The sequence below is a fragment of the Corvus cornix genome, chromosome 9, assembly GCF_000738735.6.
Source record: "Corvus cornix cornix isolate S_Up_H32 chromosome 9, ASM73873v5, whole genome shotgun sequence".
Lineage (NCBI taxonomy): Eukaryota > Metazoa > Chordata > Aves > Passeriformes > Corvidae > Corvus > Corvus cornix.
The window spans coordinates 19905773-19926928 of NC_046339.1; the positions used below are offsets into that span (position 1 = coordinate 19905773).

General features: G+C 40.4%; 1 protein-coding gene and 1 long non-coding RNA gene across 2 annotated transcripts; one reads left to right on the top strand and one right to left on the bottom strand.

Moving 5' to 3' along the window:
* Positions 1-267: 267 nt before the first annotated feature.
* On the bottom strand, positions 268-6375 carry MRPS22 (mitochondrial ribosomal protein S22). Its single transcript, XM_039556956.1, is given in 9 exon segments — positions 268-449; positions 727-835; positions 1993-2138; positions 3081-3164; positions 3640-3783; positions 4935-5099; positions 5859-6019; positions 6277-6324; positions 6327-6375. Coding segments are annotated over 9 exon segments (999 nt in total). The 3' UTR covers positions 268-356.
* An 11644-nt stretch (positions 6376-18019) lies between these two features.
* LOC109145462 lies at positions 18020-20665 on the top strand. Its single transcript, XR_002046843.3, has 3 exons — positions 18020-18122; positions 19011-19136; positions 20581-20665. It is a non-coding gene; the product is annotated as an uncharacterized LOC109145462 (long non-coding RNA).
* The last annotated feature ends 491 nt before the right edge of the window (positions 20666-21156 follow it).

Here is a 21156-nt window from a genome sequence, read left to right on the forward strand (position 1 = left end):
TCCAATTGAGCAGTGATACGGGTTAAAGGTTAGAAGTAGTGTTTGTTACACCCTTTCCTAAATGAACCCTGCACTTACCTCAATAAGTAAAATGAATTGTGGGCAATTCCTTAGATTCAAGATGTAACAGTAAAAATATTAAACTCGGGGTTCAGTGTCAATGAAAACAAAAGTCATGATAGGCTGCTCTACACTCACTTACAGAACTTTTCAAAATAAACTGCTGTAGTGATTCACATGTATTTTAGTAAAGAAAAATACATTCTATAGCAGTCAATTTCAAGTATTTATTGTGGAATCCTGTACAGAAAATATTTATAAACAGACTTAAAACTTATGATGAGCTGATGTTTACTTCATGAAGCTGAAGAAGTAGCCATTGCTTCTTCATAAGCCTGCAGGGCCAGCTGGATATAACCTTCTTTCTGAGATTCAGTTTTTGCAAATACCTGCAACAGTGGCAGGAGAGAGGTAAATGTACAGTTAACAGCAGAGTTGCATAATGAAATTTCATCATGCCAGTGGCAGATCAGTCACCTACAACTGAAATCCTGGTGCAGCTATACTTTATATATTAGTTTAACAAAAACCCCAGCATGGCATGTACAACAGTCCTGGTTAAATATCTGCTGCTTAAGGTAAGAAGAAATTTAGACTACTAAATGGGGTTCTGCTGGTTAAAAGCTCTCTTCTGTAGGTTAAGTAGTTTAAAGCAGAAAATCTTACCTTGATCAGATCAACTCCTTGAAGTTTCCCTTCTTTAGCTTCTTTTGCTGACTGACATTCAGGATGAAGCATATGATACAGTGTAATTAAACTTGTAGCATCCTCCAGCCTAAACAAATAAAGGCTCATTTTAGCAATTCTATCTTCAGAGTATTTAGAGAAAGTGTATTTTGTAATGTACTTTGCACAGCACAGGCTGTCAAACTGCTGCTTCTACTGAGTATCCAGTCCCTGGAATACACAGGTGACCAGGCATCCCACCAGCCCCTGTTGCAATGGCAGCCCCTTCACGAGAAGGAGGGCCAGAAGCCCCTGAACACCATGGTGCACCAGGCAAGGGACCTAAATCTATCCCTGCTGTTCAGCAGTAATACAGCTGACATCTCTCTGAAAACACAATTAATTACCCAATAATGAGTGTTTAGTGGAACAACTTCCACCAGAGGGGACCTTCCTTACACAGACTGCAATGACCAGTATGTTTTACAGAAGTAGCATTAGAAATCTGTGACACTGAGCTCTCAGCTGAATTTAAAACTACTGAAGTGTGTGGCAGGGAAAGACATTCCAAACTCTGCTCATTTCAGTTGTCCAGATACATCAATTTTCCCTTTAACAATTTGATTCTAAAACAGGAACCTTCCTGATTTCTCCATATGCTCAGGTTTAAAAGCAAGATCTGACCACCTGTTCTAATTTTCTAACTGAAACAGCACGACATAAATGCCATCATCACTGCAACTTGAAGTTCTGATTGTACAGATTTCTCCCAGCTATAGTGACATTTTGAACAATTGAATATTGTTCACTTCTAGGAACTTTGAATAAATTTAGCACCATGTTTTATAGAAATCCATCCATATAAAATGAAACCTTATCCATGTGTTCCTAAGCTACTTAGGAATTGCTCTAAAACCCAAACGTACCAACCTTATAAGCCAAAACCGAGCTCAGTACAGAAGTGTTAGGCTTTAAGATCAGCAGTGCTCAGAGCGGGAAGTGTTCTGACAGTTACATGAGAAACAAAAATAAAAACCCAACAACTACAAAAGGATATTTCTGCAGAAACCTAGTTTAATACCTACAACTTCATCGACTGTTACGGTGCTCCTGTATAGCTCACAGTACCTATACAGCTAACAGCTAGAGCTGGCCTAAAATGTCATGCAAATGAGAACTTTTCTACATCTGACAGAAATACTGTTTTTATTTTCAAACAGCAGTACTTGTTCTAAGTAGGATTACTAAGTGACAAACTGTACTTACAAGTCTCTGTTGATCATATCTATGAGTAAGCCATCTGTCTTCTTTCTGTTGACCAGATACCACACCATGCCCCCAAAGTGCCTCGTTGAGCGGAGCAGGTCATACTTGGCGTGTTTGTCAATGTCCTCATAAGTGCGGTGATGAACCTGCACACACACAAGGTTTTGTTTCATTTGCAGAACTGGAGCCTGACAACAGTTTTCCCCCTGTACCTCTCACAGAGTTTTTAATCTTTTTCATTTCCCAAGGTGCAGCAGTAAGCCACATGCTGAACCATGCTAAAGTGTTACGCATGTTTTAATTCAGGGTAACACTGGGCTAGCCCAGTCTTTAGTACTTAGGCATAGACATCCTTACAGTAAAAGGAAACTAAATCCTATCCCTGAACGTTTGGGGAGGGAGAGACATAGTTCTGAACTTTCACTGCACTGCTGTCAAGTTGCATCTATTCTTTCAGGAGAAAAATGCTAGAGCAAAGAGGCGAAACTTTACTTTGAAAAAAAAAGTTACTTGAAAAATCACGTAATAGATGTTACCATTTCTCAAATCACTAAGAATATTACAGTTTAAAGAGAACTAAACATTTTAAAAGCAAGTGTAGACTAACATTTACCAGCAGCTATAGCTACTAATTTTATTCTACTAGAACTACATTTTTGTAGCTGGTCTTTGTCAAAAATAACACTTTGTGCACAGTGCTCTCTCTCAAAATGCACTTTGTCAGTTCCCTACCTGGTCCTCCCAGCTCCTAAGCCAGCAGTTAGTGTGACTTCAGCAGCACAACTCTGCTCAGAGCCTGTGACAGGTTTTATCATCAATTCTGGTTTGATATCAAAAGTACCTGTACGAAGACTTTTTTTGCATGTGCAGTACCTTTCTAAGCTGGTGAAAATTACTTGTGCAAAATCCTGTTTTACTTTTCTGCATAAAAATAAACCCCAAAACTCATCACGAGCATAATCTATATGGGAAAAAAAAACATATGACCAACACCTCTGATCCCCAAATAATATTTTTGTTTACAAAATAAACCCTACAATTCTCCACTAGTATTATTTTTTTGCTAGAAAAATGAAAAGTGAACTCACTCTGATATAGTCAGGTGAATCTGGCTCAAACTGAGCAATGCACATGTTAAGGACATCTTCATGACGGTCTTGCTGGAATACCGTCTGAAACAACAGTTGAAATTTAGGAGTAGATTATGTAATCCCACCATCCCAACTCTGCAAAATCAAAACAGCAGCCACAACACTCTGTTCTGGGTAACACTTACAGTGAGTAACCCCTTCATCAAAAGACAAAATGGATAGAAGTACAGTAACTGCCTTGATGACATTTAATATAATGTTTCTTGATTTTTGATTCTAAAACACCAGTTCACGTTTTCAGATTAACTGTACAATTGTTCCTAGTATGACACAGTACTTACACCTACCTGGGATTTACGTGGCCCTAACCTGGAACTTTGTTTCAAGTATTTTAACCAAGTTACAATGAAAGGCAATTTTTCAAAACAGAATTCAAACAGCTAAACACACACATGCAGAATGGCCTCTTCAGAGTTACTATGCCCAAAGAGCACAATTTCACTATCAGACTGCAATGAAGTAAAAGTGATCAGTTTCAAAGCCAGGAGGAGCTTACCCCAAGGTTCTCATCCTTGAATAACGTGGGGGGAATCACTCTGCGCCCTTCCTTTGGGAAGAATATCTGTATCATTCTGTCTCGTTCCTCCCAGGTCGCTTTGCGTAACACCCCACTGGGTTCTCTAACCACAATGAAACGTTCCTGGAAATGAGGTAAAAACCCCACATTATCTCCCAAAGCCTTCTCTCTTCATAGCCAGAACCATTCTAAAAAAAACAATCACATTTGTCAAAGTCCTTCTATACCTAAACTCACCCTACTGACACCAGTTTCTAACTGACTGTGGCCATGTGCTAGATTCATCACTTCTGCCTTGCTACCTGCTAATTTAAGTGCTGCCTTTACACCTCAGTTTTACTGTACGACAGCTGTGCATGTGCCAACACTAAAAGCTACAGCTCTGGGAAGTTTAGAGATAACATAACTCATACCCAGACAGGGAGTTAGCCTGATTCTATCATTTGATAATCCATATAAAATTAGGAATGCAAGTGTCACACACTTTAGTACCTTTTTTCCAGAGGTAGGTGCTAGAATCAAATAAGGGCAAGTGCAAGGCAAAAGTACAACAAATTAAACAACATACTCAGATCTGTTCACAAGCATAATTGATTTAGGGTGGCAAATGGGAAAGTTTGTTTGACAGGTTTTCAATACAGTGCAGCAGGAGAATAAATACCAGCTTTCTGGAGAAAGCTCTCAGAGTAATAGATGGAAGACTGGGCAGTTCATTTCACAGGATCATCACTATCTGCACATTTGAACCATGAAGACTTCTTAGAATCGTAACTTTGTTAAGAATTTTTCCGGCCTCTTACTACTGGTACTTAAGACGATCGAGATGTTTCATTACACAAAGGAAACTACCCCTATACTCCCCAATTCCATTAGACAGCTATTTCTTTACAGCTTTCCTGTGAATTTGTTCATCGTTTCCACAGCTTTCCACCAGATCTTTGCAAGTGTGGAGTAGCTCCATCTTACAAAGTAATCCACTTCTACAGAAAGCTTCTAAGAGTATGGAAGAACTCCGCACTCCTAGCGTATCACAAGCATCTGCTTGTAAAATAATTACCTACCTACCACACAGCTTTCCCCCATGCCTGCTTTTGACCAGTAGAATGTCATTTACCATTATCAGTTAGAAGCAAGTACTTAGAAATACATTTTTCTCTACTGCCTTGTACCGGACTAAATTTTCAACTCCTCAGCCTTTTTGCAAACTGATCTATCTACATTTTCATTAAAGCTTATTTAGAAAACAAATTAATACTGTTAATCACATTACTTACACGATGTGGAATGGAATAACTTAAATCTGTAAACACATATTTTGCAGTTTCAGTTCCTTCAAGGACTTTGTCTTCTGCTAAGACATCATCAATTGGCTCTCGTTCATTCAAAACAGGGGGCATGATTAGTTTTACTTTAGCTTCCTCAATGGCTTTTCTTGTGGCCTTGTAGGGGAAAAAAAAATAGCTTAATTTTACAACTAAAAATATCATCCTATTGGAAAGATAACATACAATTTGGGGATCAATATTTTCATTTAGAGAAGCTTGGTTTTTTCTTCTGCAGTTGAGAAAAAATGAGGCACTGATTCCTCCTCTAGGTAGGTGAATTTCATATGAACAATTTACTACTACTGAAACGGGGACAAAATGCTGGAGGATGTTCCAAAACTACAATGGACAACCTATTTCGAACATCAAGTTTATTTCAAACACCAAGTTTATTTCATGTGTTTTTCCAGGGTAAATTTCCCCCAAAGCATAAACCACAACCAGCAGTTTGTATATAGCTTTAATTATGGCTACAGCAGAACCGGCTTAAGTCAGGTCCCTTTGTCATCCTGAATGAATTCAGAACAGAGGGAAGAGGAAAAAAACGTAGTCAAAGGATTTCCAGGGCTATAACTTAAGTATAATATGAAGAGATTTAACAGAGTTAGGAAGCATAACAGGTTAATAAAGAGAAACTGTCACTCAAGAAAAACAGATCCGATTTCCTTCCATATCCCATCAAAATCACACAAAATTGGACAAACCAAGCTATTTCAAGTGAAGACACACTGATTTACACTAATTTAGGGAATAACCTGAAACAAAGAAACCAGAAAGTTTTCAAATGCGGCGGTAAAGAAGGCAGAAATATGGGCTGTAATAGGCATTTTACTAAAATCAACACTTACTTCCGAAGGAAGCAGAGCAGCCTACCTCTTCCAGCTGAGCTTCGGTCATCAGCTTGTAGTTGGGCGGCTTGAGGCCCTTTTTCACAGGCCGGAATACCTTGTGCAGGTCGAGTCCCGTCATTTTGTAAAGCAGCGTCTGGACCGCTTCGTCCGTGAAGGCGGGCTTGGGCTTGGCGGCCTTTCCCTCTGCGGGAGGGGCACACGCTGCTTACCAGGGGGCTGAGGGACGGCCACGGCCAAGGTCACAGTCACCCCCTGCCCTCACGGCTCGTCCCGCCCCTGCCCGGGACCTCCGCAGCCCCACACCCGCCCCGACCCGCCATCCCTCCTCAGGGGCGACCGCAGCCGCCCACTACCACCGCCACGCGGGGCGCGGGCGGCTGAAACCCGAGCCTGGGGCAGCCGGGAGCGCTCTGGGGGTGCCTCCGGGTCCCCTCACGTACCGCCCGCGTCCGCCGCCAGCGCCCGCCGCGCTGGGAGGCCCCACAGCGCCGCAGCCGCGCGGGCAGCGCCGCCGAGCCCCGCGCCCCCAGCGCCGCCATCTTTGCTCACGCCCCCTTCCCGCCCCCGCGGCGCGCCCGGGAAACGGAGTCACAGAGTCACGGAATAGCCCGAGGTGGCAGCGACGCACCGGGATCGGCGAGTCCAACTCCCGGCCCTGCACGGCAGTCACACCATGTGCTTTAAAGCGTTGTCCAAACGCTTCTTGAATTCAGGCAGGCTTGGTGCAGGCTGCCCTGTAGAGCCTGTTCCAGTGCCCAGCCATTCTGGGTGAAAAACCTTTTCCTGATATCAAACCTAAACCTCCCCTGACGCAGCTTCAGGCCGTTCCCTCGGGTCCTGTAAACGGTCACCACAGAGCAGAGATCAGTGCCTGCCCCTCCGTTTTCCCCCATGAGGAAGCTGTAGATTGCTATAAGGTCTCCCCTGAGTCTCCTCCCGGCGTGAGGGAGACGCGGGGTCCCCCGGCATTTTCCCCGAGGGAAAGGGCAAGAGCGTTGTTCCCAAGTGCTCCCAGCGCGTTTGTGCCATTAAAGCGCTGCTGAGGGGAAGGTGAGCGGCTGGTGAGGGCGGGGATCCCGCTCCGCTGTTGTGGGACAACGCCAGCAGGAGCGGGGGGCGGCCGGCTCCCTCAGCCGCCCGGGGCACGGAGCAGGGCTGCGGGCTGGCGGGTTCCCTTCCTTCGCGGGAACTCTCAGCAGCAGGAAAAAAGGTGGAACTGAGGCCGCCGTGAGCGATTCAAACCGCTGGTAACCTGCGGCTGCCGCGAGTCAGGAGAGGTGCGGGCGGCAGTGGGGTGCGCTGCACGGGCAGCTGCCCGGTGTGAGGGGCGGGCGGGCAGCTCCCGGCCCCGCGTCCCGGGCAGGCTGCCCGAGAGGGAGGAACACGGCGGGAATTCGTACATTAACCCCCCCGGCTCTCTCTGTGCTGCTTCGGCACCTGCGTGGTGCCTGGAGGCACCTGTGCTGTGCGGGGCACTGGCCTCATCAGCCCGGGCACGGCTTCACTGCCAGGGGTAGTGAGGAATTGTTTTCTTCATGTTCAGGGAGCTTTAACGCTTTTATAAAGGAAGGAAAATATATAACTGTATTAAGCATAAAACCAAAATTAACTTTATACTCAATAATTATGGCTGTGAAGAGAGGGTAGTGACTTTTTATAACTGAGTCTGTTTCAGGGGGTTGAAAGTTTATTATGACTTGAAGTTTATTTATTCTAGCTAGTCTGTATCGTCCATTGTGTATTTCAGTCTTACAGACTGTGCTTAGGGGTGTGTGAAACAGAAAGAATTTGATCTTAAAGGACTCTTCCAATCTTGATTATTCCATGATTCTCTTATCAGCAGGCAAGTCTCTGTCCAAGAGCCTGGAATGCTTCAAGTTCTAGAATGTTCAAAGCCACTCATCAATGCAAGCTGGCCCATGACTTCCCCTTGAAACAGGAAAGATTTCAAGTCCCCATTTTCATTTTTTTCGGGAGGGGCGATACAAGTAATGTGCTTATGTTCTGTAGATCTCCAATTGTTTTAAATTTTAGTAGGTTGTTCATTGCTTTGCCAAATCAAAGTTTAAATTATACTACTTTTGAAAATGGTGATTGAAGTCTGAGAGAAAATGAAGATTTCAAAGCATATATTTGTTTTAGTTACAATAAAGTTAAGCATCAGCTGGGGAAAATATATTTATTTCTTATACTTGCCCTTTTTTGTACTGGGGAGTATTCCTGTTCTTCTCTGCCTTATATCCAAACACATGCTCTGGGCTGAATTTAATATCCAGGCTTTTCAATATCCTGGCCTTGTCAGGAAGGTTACAGGAGGATATGTTCTTCTCATATTTGAATTGCTACAACTAACTTGAAATTATTGGGTATTGAGAGGGCAAATGAACCCTTAATATTATTTTAATGTAATTTTGTGCAGAATTTATTTAAATAATACTAAGAAAATGAAAAATAATTTTGATGAAATGGAGAAGGTGTTGTTTTTCAATTCTTGCACGGAAGATCTCTGGAGTGAGAGCTATACCCTATAAGGGAATTGGGAAGTTATTTGGCAACGTGCCTAAAAGCCACTTCAGACCTGCTCATGAGTTTGGATGGCAAGCCAACGTCCATTTTAATTCACAGAAGTGCTTAGAAAAACAACAGAATTTATTGGGCTATATCCAGGAGAGGTTAAATTCACATTCAGTCTGTACTGGAGTAGTAACAGCTGCTGTGAGGATTAACCTTTTTGGCTGGTGGGATGAAAAGAAATATTAACTAACTATACTGTAGATGGAAGTACAGCAGGTTAACATAATTTATAAAGTAGGATCACTTATATTGGGTAGGTTGGTTATATTTTATTGTGGTTTATATTTGTACTGAAGTAACAGCTTTAAGTAGGATATTTTATATTGATATAGTTAAAAACATAACACCAGTTTGAAGAATCGGTGCTGAAAAATTGATAAAGAAATAAAGAATCTTTCTTAGCTTTTGTTATTTTGAAAGCATCCCAGGACAGTTGGTGTTGGAAAATTACAACCATCTGATGATGGGTGTATGTCCCCAGTGAAATACATTGGTGGTCCAAGTCCGGATTCTATTGGAAAAGTGTCAATACAAAATCACCTGCACAGTTGGCATTAATTTTCTTTTTGTTGGCAGTTTCAGGAGAGCAAAAGGATCAGATGGCTGCTGAGAGTGCACCAGTTGGTTGACATCTCAGGGAAAGAGGAGGCAAATGAGGAGCTTAGGAGCTTGTGTTGTTGCTTTGCCTATGTAATTGATAAAATAAGGGACTGTCATTTACTAATCTTTCTGAGTCATAAATATGTCAAATTAGTAGTGAGAAGTTGTTTGGAAGGAAGAATTCTTTCTTGGAAAAAATACAGAGAAAAATACAAAATGTCAGGTTTGGTAACTGTGCATCCAATTGTTATATGAAGAACACAGAGTGAACCCAGTCAGGCTGTGTACGTGTCCACAGTTGATGATGTGACCTTTTTAAAATTAATGGTTGGTTCTCTTGTTCCTGATAAGAAACAATCTGGCAATCCTGTGGAACATTTTTCTGAAGGACAAAATGAACCAGTTTGGAAGCTCTTTTTACTAAACCTGCATGGATTAGTCTGAAGGTAAATTATTTTTTCCAGAGAAGGCATAGAGTGCTGACATAAGAGAGATGACACAAACCTTATTATATCATCAAATTAGTTTTTAAAGGAATAAAATATTACACATGGCTGGTTTGGTTTCACCATTCCTCACACATTGAGGAAGTGGGTATTTTTTGCTAAAATTATTGGACTTCTCATTTTCAATATGATTGCCTATTTTCAGGCATATTGCCTGCAAGTAGCTTATTTGCCAGTTTCTTTTGTTTAGGGAAGAAACTATTATTTTATCCAGAATTGTCTTTTAAGGTCGGTGGCCTGGGATTTGTATTGCTATCCCAAGCCCTGCATGGCTATTTTGGTGATGGTGGTGATGATGATGATGCATGAACCTTTGCTAATACATCAGAGTGTCTATTTTCTGCCTTAAAACCCATATAGATATCTGAAGCTGTTTTATTTTCAAATTCTGTTTTTGTCTTTGACAGCAGGGACAGACCAGGTTGGCTGTAGGACTCTGCTGGGCCAAACCTTCCTCCAAGGGCAGAGCTGTGGGCAGTTCTGCTGGGCAAAGCCCATTTTTACAAAACATCCCTGAGCTGCCCACTGAAACTCAAGTGATGGAGCTCAGCTGCAGCATTATCACCCTTTGTACCAGCTGCCTTCTGCTGCTGATGCAAACATCCTTAGCAAGAGGGACTGAGGAAACATTATGCCAAAGGCTTCCAAAGTTGTTTCTTTGGTGCGGTCACTTTTAGCAAGTGCTAATAGTCAGCATAGGTTGAAGACCAAATGCCCCTCGAAGTTCTATCTGTGCCTTGACTATTTGGCATTTGTGTTTCCAATGCAAAGGGAAAATGACAAAGCAAGAAGGATTAAACATGCTCTTTATTTTCAGTTTTCAGTCCTGTTTCAGTCACGCTTGCCCTGAGCACGTGTGCTGTATTCCTGTGGGCCACGGCGGGGCAGGAGTGAGGTCTTAAACGTGAGCAATGGAAATGCCTGAGGAGCTACAGCGGATAATGTAAATAAACTGTTTTCATTAATGACCCAGATTTGCCTCTGTCTCGCATAAAGCTGCCATAATCTCACTTTAATAATGATAAATTAGATATATACAAAGACTGTCTCCAGTAGTTGAGATTACATACATTATTTATAGTAGGGATATAAATCCCACTTCAGTTTACATTGTTTTCTTTGCTACACTATAAGGTCTTGAGCCAAAGCCCATTAAAGTCCTTTCCTAACTTCAGCAGGCTCTGAATTAGGAGTCCCTATTTTTCAAATTAATTTTATTATTCCTTTCTCCTCTTGTAATACTTATCTTTCAAAAACAGTTATCAAGGAAAAAAATAATAGTACATATTCAGTATTATTCAAAGTAAGGTATGGTTTGATTAATTGTTGTTTTTCCCATTCTTAATAGTTTTTTAACCTCCTTCTACATTCCATCATTATTTCAAGTCCTGTCCTTCTGAATCCAAGCTCTTGCCAGGGCACTGTGAACTAAATCTGGTGTCCAACACAAACTGTTACATGTGGGCAGGTGGGAGGTATCTGATCCCTTTGTTTCCATAATAGAAGGGCATAGCAATGATCCTGGCAGATTTGTTGATTTGTGTTGTTCTTTGGGGACAGGAAAATTAAGAGAAGATGGCACTCTCCAATTCAAAGGTCAATTATAATATTTTCCTTCTCTCCTGTTGTTAGCACAAGTAGTCAATACCTTGTTCTCATAATTGTACTTTTATCTGTTTTTCACTGAAACCTGACACCTGAGAGAATCTTCTGAAACCAAAACTGTCCAAATTAAACCTAGATGTGTGTTGTGTGTATTGCCTGGCCTGTTGTCAAAGGTTTCATAAAAATCTAAATCACGTGTCTACTGGTTCCACTTTGTCATGTTTTGTCATCCTCACAAAGAAGCCTGGAGGTCTGGTTTTCCTGCTTTTTAAAATCCAAGTTTCATCCAGGCTATTGTATCATTTTATGGTTTTTAATTTAATTATTTTATCACTGAATTTACCTGACAAAGAAGCACATCCTCCTAGTTATAAACTATTCTAATACCACTCAATGATAACTGCCAAGTTTTGTTTCTTCCAGCCTGTTCTCCTAGGAGTTGATTTTATTAACAGGAAATCACTCTTCAGTTGCCTCAGAAGTAAGTGAATATATTTGTCTTCTCATGACTTGTTACAGTTAAATACATTAATTTTTTTTCCCCAAAACTGGTTCAGTTTTTATAATTTTATTTATTTTTTCCAGTTTAAAGAGCAGTTACTTCACACCAGCCATCTTGTTGCTTAGTGATGCCAAGAAATCACTCTTATCTGCATGCCATTCCCTTCTCAAGTTCTTTTTCCCTCTGAGACTCATCTGTCTGGGATTCTTTTACAATTTCACTTCTCCAGGTTTATGCAATTATTTTGCTTTAAGCCTCCTAATTTTCTTCATACTACCCCTAAGCCTTCCTGTTTTCATATTACTTTGAATTCATCCGGATTTATTAGGATTTGTTTTGTCACCTTGATTCCTCTTTTGTCTTTCCCCAAATTAATTTCTTGTGGAAATAACTCTTGTAGTTTGCTATTAAATAATCTGCACTTTTTAATTTACTTTGTTGTTGTTGATAAGGGCAATGTGTACCTTTGGCTTGCTATTGTATATATAAATAGCCTGCATGATAGGGCCAACATTTTAAACCTATTTCATACCAATCTCACACTGTTTAAAACAGAATCCCCTCTCTTTTAAAGGTGGCACTGGAGATGTGTTTGTGTGCTTGGTTTTTACCTTCTGTTTTTTTCTTATTCTTTCCTTTGGATCCGGACTGTAATACAAATTAAATTTGCTTAGGCAAACCCACCATGCATTTTAAAAAGTCATTTTAAAGATAGGATCCTGGGGGTGTGACAGAAAAGCTAAACCAGCTGTGCTCTCCAGGATGAACAACACATAAATCTACAGTGTCTTCTCTTCAGGATCAAGTAAGTGAAAGAAAAGCCTCAGAAAGTAAAAGATATTTTTATCTCTCAGAAGCAGAGCTAAAAGAATTTAGTGTCAGTTAAAATCTTAGCCATTCCTGTTAGACTTGTAAAATTCAACATTTTTTCATTTTCATTTTAAGCAGAAACATTCTCATTTGCTAACCAAACAGCTTTATTTACCTGTTTGATATGAAGGTTGTCTTTAGGTCGAAGAAAAAATGGTTGTTTGGCTCTTCACTAAAGAGCCAATCTCACAAGAACAGTTCCGTTATGTTTGCTCTAGCAGATTTAGTTAAGTAGAAAGGAAGCAAGAAAATTCTAGAAACCCAAATAGAAATATAACCGATTTGGTCAAATAGTTACCAGATTATATCCCCCATTTATTTTCAAGTAAGCCTCTTGACGTTTATTAGGTTGCTCACTGGAGCTAATAGGAAGGCTCCCATCCATTTTTGTACAAACTGTCTGACTGGAGAACGAAATGTCACCAGATGATTTCCAGAAGGGTAAAAAGGGCAAAATATATATGTATGTTCTTCATAAATTGTTTTAAACCTGTGCACTGAGCAACCAGTTGCATTTATGCTTCTGTTGGCTTTCAGAGAGTGTTTATGGGTAGAACCCTGTACACTGCATTTCCACAGTGCTTTTCTTGCATGACCTGTGTGCTTCCCCATGGCATTCTGCAGTGCATGGTAAAGACACTAACAGATGTCAGGGTTTGTACATTGGGCTAGAACAAGTGCTTGGATTTTGTGAAGGCGCATATTTCATAAATAAATAATGTAGCTGGGCAGCTGGAGGGATCTAGTAGTGGTTTTATTAAATGCTTTAAGGGAAAAAAGCCAGCGGACAGCCCAGCATGGCAGGGGAAATATTAGTGACAGAAACATAAAACACAGGCCTGACTCTGCCTGTGCACAGTGCAGTGTGTCCCCAGTTGTCAGAGGGATGCATGTGTGACACACAGAGCGTGGAATTCTTTCATTGTTGGGGAAGGGGATTATAAACAACCCTACAGCAAGCAAGTAGACTGAAAATTGAAGTAAAAAGTGAAAAGTGTGAGAAGTCCAAGTATTTGTATCTAGTTAGGTGGTTGTTGTTTTTTTTAACAACTGCACAGGAAAAGGGGAATGTCTTGGTCTTCCCTTTTATTTACCCATTTCTGGGCAGGCTGTCCCTGATTCCTCCCCTTATACCCACTCCATATACATACATTATATCTTTTTAACCTCAGTATATTATCTAAGTGGAAATAATGAATCAATTTTCCCTTTGGTTATTGAGCCGAATCAAGTCACAGAGGGATCCACTGAGTTCCAGACCCACTGAAGGAAAAAATGGAAGCAGAATCTTCCCAGTTCGTTAGCAGCAAACTGCCAGATTGTCACAGCATTTCAGGTAACTGCAGCCTCAAGATGCAGTTTTATATCTGCCCAGAATTGATCTAAGACTTTTCTGTTCCCTCTGTTCAAGCCCTTCCTAAAAACACTTTGTTCTTCATAACAGTCACTAGACAGAGTCAATAATTTTCTTCTGAATTTTGATTAAAAGCACATTAGTTTGTGACACAGAAACTCAGGCTCTGACTCTGAAAGGGAACTTAAATATTGCATGGAAAAGCAAACTGGTTTCTGTCCCTTTTGAGTCTCCACAACAGCATGGAGCTCTCCTAAACCTTACAAGGTATTACTGAGATGCAGCCAATCCAATGGTATTTTACAGGAGAGTTTGGCGGCACTGACATAATTTCACTTTTCCTGGGTGCTCCACTGCTGCAGAATTGCTTCCAACCAAGTACCATTTACTTTGTAAGGAGGCAGTGCAGTTTTTGATTGATACTTACCAATTTAGCAGGGTATTGCTTGGAGAGTTTTGTGTAACAGAGTCCAAAATTACTGTGCAATTTTTATGCACATTTCTGCATGAAGGACTGAATATTTGCCCTTAAAGCAGAGGATCGTTTGAATTAGTTGTTCACTCTTTTCCTGCTCCTTTCCTCTCTCTTTTTTTCATTGTAGACCCAATAAAACTTCTTCTAAATGCTGGTACAGTGCGTGCTATTTGCTGTATTCTCTAAATATGATTATATTTCCTACTAATGATAGTTCAACATTGCTTACTTTATAGTCAGATATTCTTTTGCTCTCTCCTAATAATTTCCTCAGTCCAACTCAAAAAAACCGCCAAAAAAATCTTCCTTGTCATCTGTTAGATGTGATTGTTTTATCATATAGTACTGTACTTATGAAAAACAAAACTAATCCGTGCTTGTTATTGTGAACTAATTTGGAATATCCTTCCCAAGTTCTCGGCATCAGTGCAGTTGTGGTTTTGGACGCTAGATGGCAATGCGTGGCTGCGTGACATCCACGGGAATGTCAGTAGCAAAAGTCTCTCAACACATGAGAGAATCCTCATGTTTCAAAAATATTTGTAATATTGCCTTTTTATTATGAAAACAATTATAACGTGTAAATGCTCGATTTTTGAAGTCTAAAAGCTTTACAAACTTTTTTTCTCCTGCATTATGACTACATGGGGAACATTTCTTAATGAGTTAGACTGGTGAGTACATTTACCCACTCTTCAGGTCTACTGTAAAGCTCTTCAATCGATTAATCTATCAAAAGGGAGAATTTTCAGTTCCTGGCATCATCAGCATGTTCCTTACCATGAAAAAGGAAGGAGGAATGACAGGATTTTCCCCTCTTCTCTCTCCTCAAATAACCTTTTACTTGCTGTCATGGCAATTATGAGAATGGACATTTTAGAACTCAGGTAAAAGCAAAAGGTGTTAGATAGCAATAGCAACCTTATACCCATATCTTGAGCTTAAGAGTCATCCTAAAGACAACCAGTGCAACAGCTGTTACATTGTCAGTGTTTGAATGCTTTTGGATGACTTCAAAAGAAGTGGCTTCAAAACCACTGACCTTACACAACTGCCATATTATTGAAGGGCCTGATCCTGCACAGGCTCTTTAGAAAAAATTGTGTTTTGGTAATGAAGCTAAACCACTTGTGGTGTGTTGTCACTTTTCCATGTCATAGCCTACCTCTGTCCCACTGCTTTAGGTCTCTCTCTTAACCAGTCTGTGTGGGTCACTTTTTATCAAGATAAACTGCTGCGCTATGTTTGTCAGTCTTAATGGCCTCACTTTGCAGACAGGCAGGCAGAAATAATTTTTAGAGAAATTTTGTATGTAGTGTATTATTGCTGTTCAGATAAGAGGGAAATTATGGAATGGTGAGGGCCCGCCAAGACTGTTAGAGGTGGGCATTATGCCTGAGACACCACAGAATGTTATGTTACTCCTGCCACTGGTGTGCTCTCAGTAGGGCAGGAAGGCTGTGTCTGCCTCTTGGGAGAAGAGGATGAAAAGGCTGTTTCATGCTGTGCTCTGATGAAATTGAAGGGACATCCATGGCTTGTGGTTCCTGTTGGATTGTAGGATGAAGGGACCACCGTCTCATTCTTTCTCTTCTCAGAGGCAATGCTGCTTTCCATGCCCAAAAGGAGAGGCAGAGCCCAGAGCAGACATTTTATTTCCAGTTTCTCCCTCTTGTCTTCTCCATCCTAGTGCAGCACCCAATACAGTCTTGTGACAAACACCAGCAGTCATTCCATTGGGAAAGGAAGCTTGTATGGGAAAACTAAGATATTTAGAGCTTTTATTAATGACCCTTCTCTGCCCCCAGTTTCTTTTTTGCTGTTGACCTCTCTGCTCCATGTTCCCCGCTGGTGCTTTATTTTGACATTTTTGACTCCTCATGTACTTCCTATTTTTCCACCCATTGTCTCTTTCTGTCCTCCTCTTCTTTTCCTGGTATGTATCCCTGTGACATTTAGTTTTTTGTTGGGACTGATACCAGTCCCCACCGAAAACATTTTGGTTTGGTACTCATAACTACTGTGTGTAAGTGTAAACCTCTCACGGCTACAATCCTTTATTTCTCAATGAGGAACACAAACAAGGAAAGCCCTTGTTTAGTGGAAATGAGATTTGGGACTTCCTGCAGACTGATCAACTGTAAAATTAAAGCCGAACGTTTTGGAGAGCAGTGCTAAAGTAAAACAAATACACCAAATGAATCATGAAAGAATTTTCCTGAGGTTTGAACTTTTGGGGTTTTCTTTCACTATTTCAAAATAAAATTGGAATCCAGACTAGCCACAGAGTTGACTCCATCCTCTTGCAAAGCAATCAGTCTCTTAAAGCAAGCAGCTATATACTATGAGCACGTACTAACCCCAAATTATGTTCCCAGTACTTTAAAAGACAAGGGTGTCTGTTCCTTCCCTCTGCCAGGGAGGCCACCTGTGCTGAGGGACCGGGGCACTCAGAAGCCAGACAGGGCAGGGCAGAACTCCAGCCCACCCCGCTGCCAGGAGCCCACAAAGGCTGGCTGGGCCCTGCTATGGTTTGCCTTGAAAGACAAGCAGGGCACAGATATTGCTTGGGAACAACAGCTGTATTTTGGGATTATCTCAATGACCAGATTACAGCCCCTCCTTATAGAAAGAATTTTTCCTCCCACCCTTCCCACTGATGACCAGTACAGAGGACACAGAAAACTAAGTGTGCTGTGTCTGAGGTGGTGTCCATGCCTCACAGTTCCCAGCTGGTGGGGAAAAGCTCTTCAAAACACCCTTTCCAAATCAGTTTGTTTTAATAGTAGATTAAATGCCCTCATGTTTCCTACTTATGTTTTCAATGAGAAAATGGCCAAGCAATAGCTGAAGCCCCTCATAGAAACAGGACATCCTGAGCTGTGGCAGATGGACTTCCTTTACAAAGTTTTAATGAAAATTTTCAACAACGGCTCTGTGCATGTTCATGGGGGTGTTAGCAAGTGTACATGTTTATGTACACACACACACACTGTGCAATGCTACACAAGCTTTTTAAAATAACATACAAAATACTCGGTCTATTTTGCTGGAAGAAATTTGTTTTGTAAATATATATATATTTACTGTGTTATGACATAAGGTAGGATTAGGTAGAGAGAAAATTTCAGGATGTGGGTGGCCACAGTTGAAGGACTTACAGGGAGTGTTCAGTAAAATATCCTTGGAACATAAAATTAAAATAAATGAAGAATAAACTTAACCAAAGTATCAGTGAACATAAACAAATCTTCAAGCTAAACAAATAATTCAAGGAAGCCAAAGTGCGTAATTAGAAAGGGATAATTATGCTTCCTCTGCTTCCGAGAAGAGATATGTAGGATTTTCGGTAGTTTCCTAAATGCATAGTGTAAGATGCTGGTGAAAATGACAAACCCCTGTTGAAGTTTATGATATATAAGAATCTACTCTGGCTGAGGGCCTGTTTCATGGCAATAAAGACATAGTAAATGAAAAAAACCTAAAAACTATTTTAAAGGTTCCGTCTGCTATAACATAAAAATATCTGGAAATGTAACATATAAGAAAACAGTTACAATACTGTAATTTAGACAGGACTGGTGGTAAAGCATATTACCCAATTATTGCTCGTGTTGTCTTTAGCTCACACATTTTCCTCTTTTGGAGGAGAATTTTATTTTTAATGTTTGTGATTTTAATTTGATTAATTTCTGAGGTACCAGTTTTTTAGGAAGAACAACAGATGGATATTGTTCTGATGTCAATTATCTGGAACGGTTCTGTGGAACTCAGTTTAGATTTTGAAGGAACGCTCTGAGGTAATAAACTATTCTTATGATATTTTAACAAAATTACATTGTTGTCAAAATGCACTAACAGCATGAAAAAGTATTTATTAAAAACTCTCTGCATTTTTCTCTTATATGGTAAACAATCTGGTCTGCTAATCCCTTCTGGAAAAGCTGAACTTCATACCCATGCTTAGAATGACCCAGTCGTAATTGCAGCGTCACCTTCGGCCTCTCTCTTTTGTGTTTTTGTTGTTCTCTATTCTCAGAAATGTGTCAGAATCAGAGCTCCATTGTGCTGTATGTTACACAAACACAGTAAAAAATACATGCCCCAAATTTGATGCAATCATAACTGGGAGGCTTTTCTATTGTTCCTATTAGCACAGTGTAGAGAAGCCTTCCCAGGATGCTTTAGACAGACCAAGGCTATAAAAGAACAGCACTGAATGTTTGGTTTCAAATTTTTGAGTCATTATTAGAACTACAATAACATAAAGACTTTTTGTTTTTCTAATCTCAAATGAAGATGTGAAAAGTCTCTCTCATTTTGTGTTTCCAAATTGGAACCTGGTTTTGATGTTCCTGGGAAACAGTGGAATGTGGGCAGGAAGTGTTTGCTCTGAAGGAGAAGCACTGTGGTGTCCCATATCAGCTGGCATAGCTAAGCCCCGAAGGTGTGTGGCTGTGTGAACTCCACTTGTTGCAGGCCAGTAAGAGCAGCCCCAGGTAATTTACAACTTCATTTAACACACACTCAAGAACAGGGACAAGTAGTGAAGCTCGTGCTAGAAAATGTGGATATAGGTGAGCAAGGTTTGTGTAGGTAGATGAATTCTGGAAAAGAGAAAATAAAAACTTACACAAAATGCATCTTATACAGAAGAAATATTTCATAATCTTTAATTTTTTCTACAGATTTGACTGTCTTCCATCTTAAACTCTGCCATAGAAGAGATTTTTACCATAAACTTAAATTTTCAACTTTCTGAGAAGATTCTCAAATATTCTGATACAGCATCAGAGGAAAAAATAATTGGAACAGTAAGTGGCAATCAGATGCATTTTACTAGGACAGATATTTGCATGGTCTGTGCTATGTCCAAGAGTGATAGAACTTAAATCTGTAGACATTAGGAAGATGTTGGTTTTATACCTTGGGTCAGAAATCTTTTCACTGTCAACCTCTTTAGAGTCACTGTGGACTTAAACAGAAAAATTATGTCCACAATATTTTTGTTCTAGTGTCCTTAGAGCTCTTAGCAAGGGAAAAGCTCATTGTCAATTATTTTCGTGTGGTTTAATGCTGTACCTCTTTAGGATCTGGGGAATGCTTAATGTCTTCTGATGGCTAATTAAACCTGTCTGTTACTGGGAATATTCCTGTAGGTCAATGTAGGAGCTAGTAAAGAGGAAGAGGGCTGATAACTGGCCCTAAATAGGGAGAAGGTTCATTTGTTTGACATGATGTTGGAGTCTGCTCAGTGACTCTGCTTCCTGCAAGCTGGTTGGAAGGTGAGCTTGCACATGGGGCTGAGGAGGAAGAGAGGATGAGTGTGAGCAGACAGATACAACCATTTCAGTGGAGTGCAAGAATTTGTAGGGATGCGATTTGCCTCCATACCAGGAGAAGACTGATAGTGGACAAAAGCAACCTGTGGCTCTGAACTTTTTGTTTTGTTATTATAAAGCATTGATTTTAAGGTTTGCATTTACATCTGTAATCAAATCTGATTTCAAAGCTGAGCCTGAAGCTCAGGACACAAGCTGTTATTCTGCTTCCTGTTTTATTTCTAGAGTTGTGCTGCTTATGGGACTGAATAGGATCACTAGTCCCTTTTTTCCAGTTAGGATTTCAGTGAAGTGATTGGTTTCTCACAATTGCCCAGCTGATCCAATTGAGAGCAATGCTGGATATCTTTGAGAAACCAGGTGCCTCGTTTTCAGTGGTTAAGTGTGGTTTCAGGTCTCCTAGAAATTTAATCACACAACTGTCTATAAAGACAGTTTGTTAACAGAAGTTGTGATTTAGGACTACATGGATGCATCTCTATGTTGCCACATCTTTCATTTTTGAGGATAATTTAAGGTATTGGGATGCAATATTATTTTATGACCCAAGTGTCCAATTCTAGTCTTACCTTTCTCTGAAAACAAAAGTTCGAACAAGTCATTCTTCTGTTTAAGATTTGATGAACATAAATCACTACAGAAGTTTGATAAATTCTTCACACAGATTAAATTCAAAATAAGGCTTTTCTAGATTGCATTTTCCATAAATAACCAAAAGCTGCAAATGCATTACAAACTCTGCTAGCATCCAAGCATCTATTAACATCATGAAACAAGTAGAAACACCTGCTGTGACTTAATAGCCCTATTGGCTAGAGGGTAGGAAATTCAATTGGGTAATGCCTTGTTCCAGATCCTTGTTAACTGAAATTAAGCAGCATTGAGCCATCTTCTGGAGGTTTTATTTCCCTTGCAGGTAGCAACACTGAGTAGAGACAAAATAGCTCAGAACACAGGGGATAAAAATGGATTATCTGAGAGCACCAGGTAAGTGACATAAAATATGAAATAGTTTATTGTGGATTAATTATCTTAATTTTGGAGTAGTTCTCAGAGAATGAGTGGAACCATCTCTCCAGCCAGAAGAACCCAAAAGGGTGTGTGCTCCTAACAAGAACATGTGGGACTTATTCTGTTTTGCTCAAATTTGAGACATTAAGCCACGCAGGCCTGAGAAATAAAACTGACCTGTTGAAATTATGATACTACTTTCTGTAAGTGAAAACTCTGTGGTAAGTTAGTTGAGTATGTGAAGGTGTCTTTTAGAGGCATGAGTGTCTTGGTTTCCTACCACTGGAAGCTGCATTTCATGAGAATGTACTGTGTGTGAAAACCGAAAAGGAAATGTAGTTCAAGAAATTACAAGCCCTGTATGTCCTCCTTTTAGTTTTTATGCTTGGAAGAAAATAGAGAAATGAAGTCTTGGCTTCCAGTGGAGATAAATTTCTGTTTCCTGCTTCCACCAGTGTAACAACCACGCTACTCAATGGCC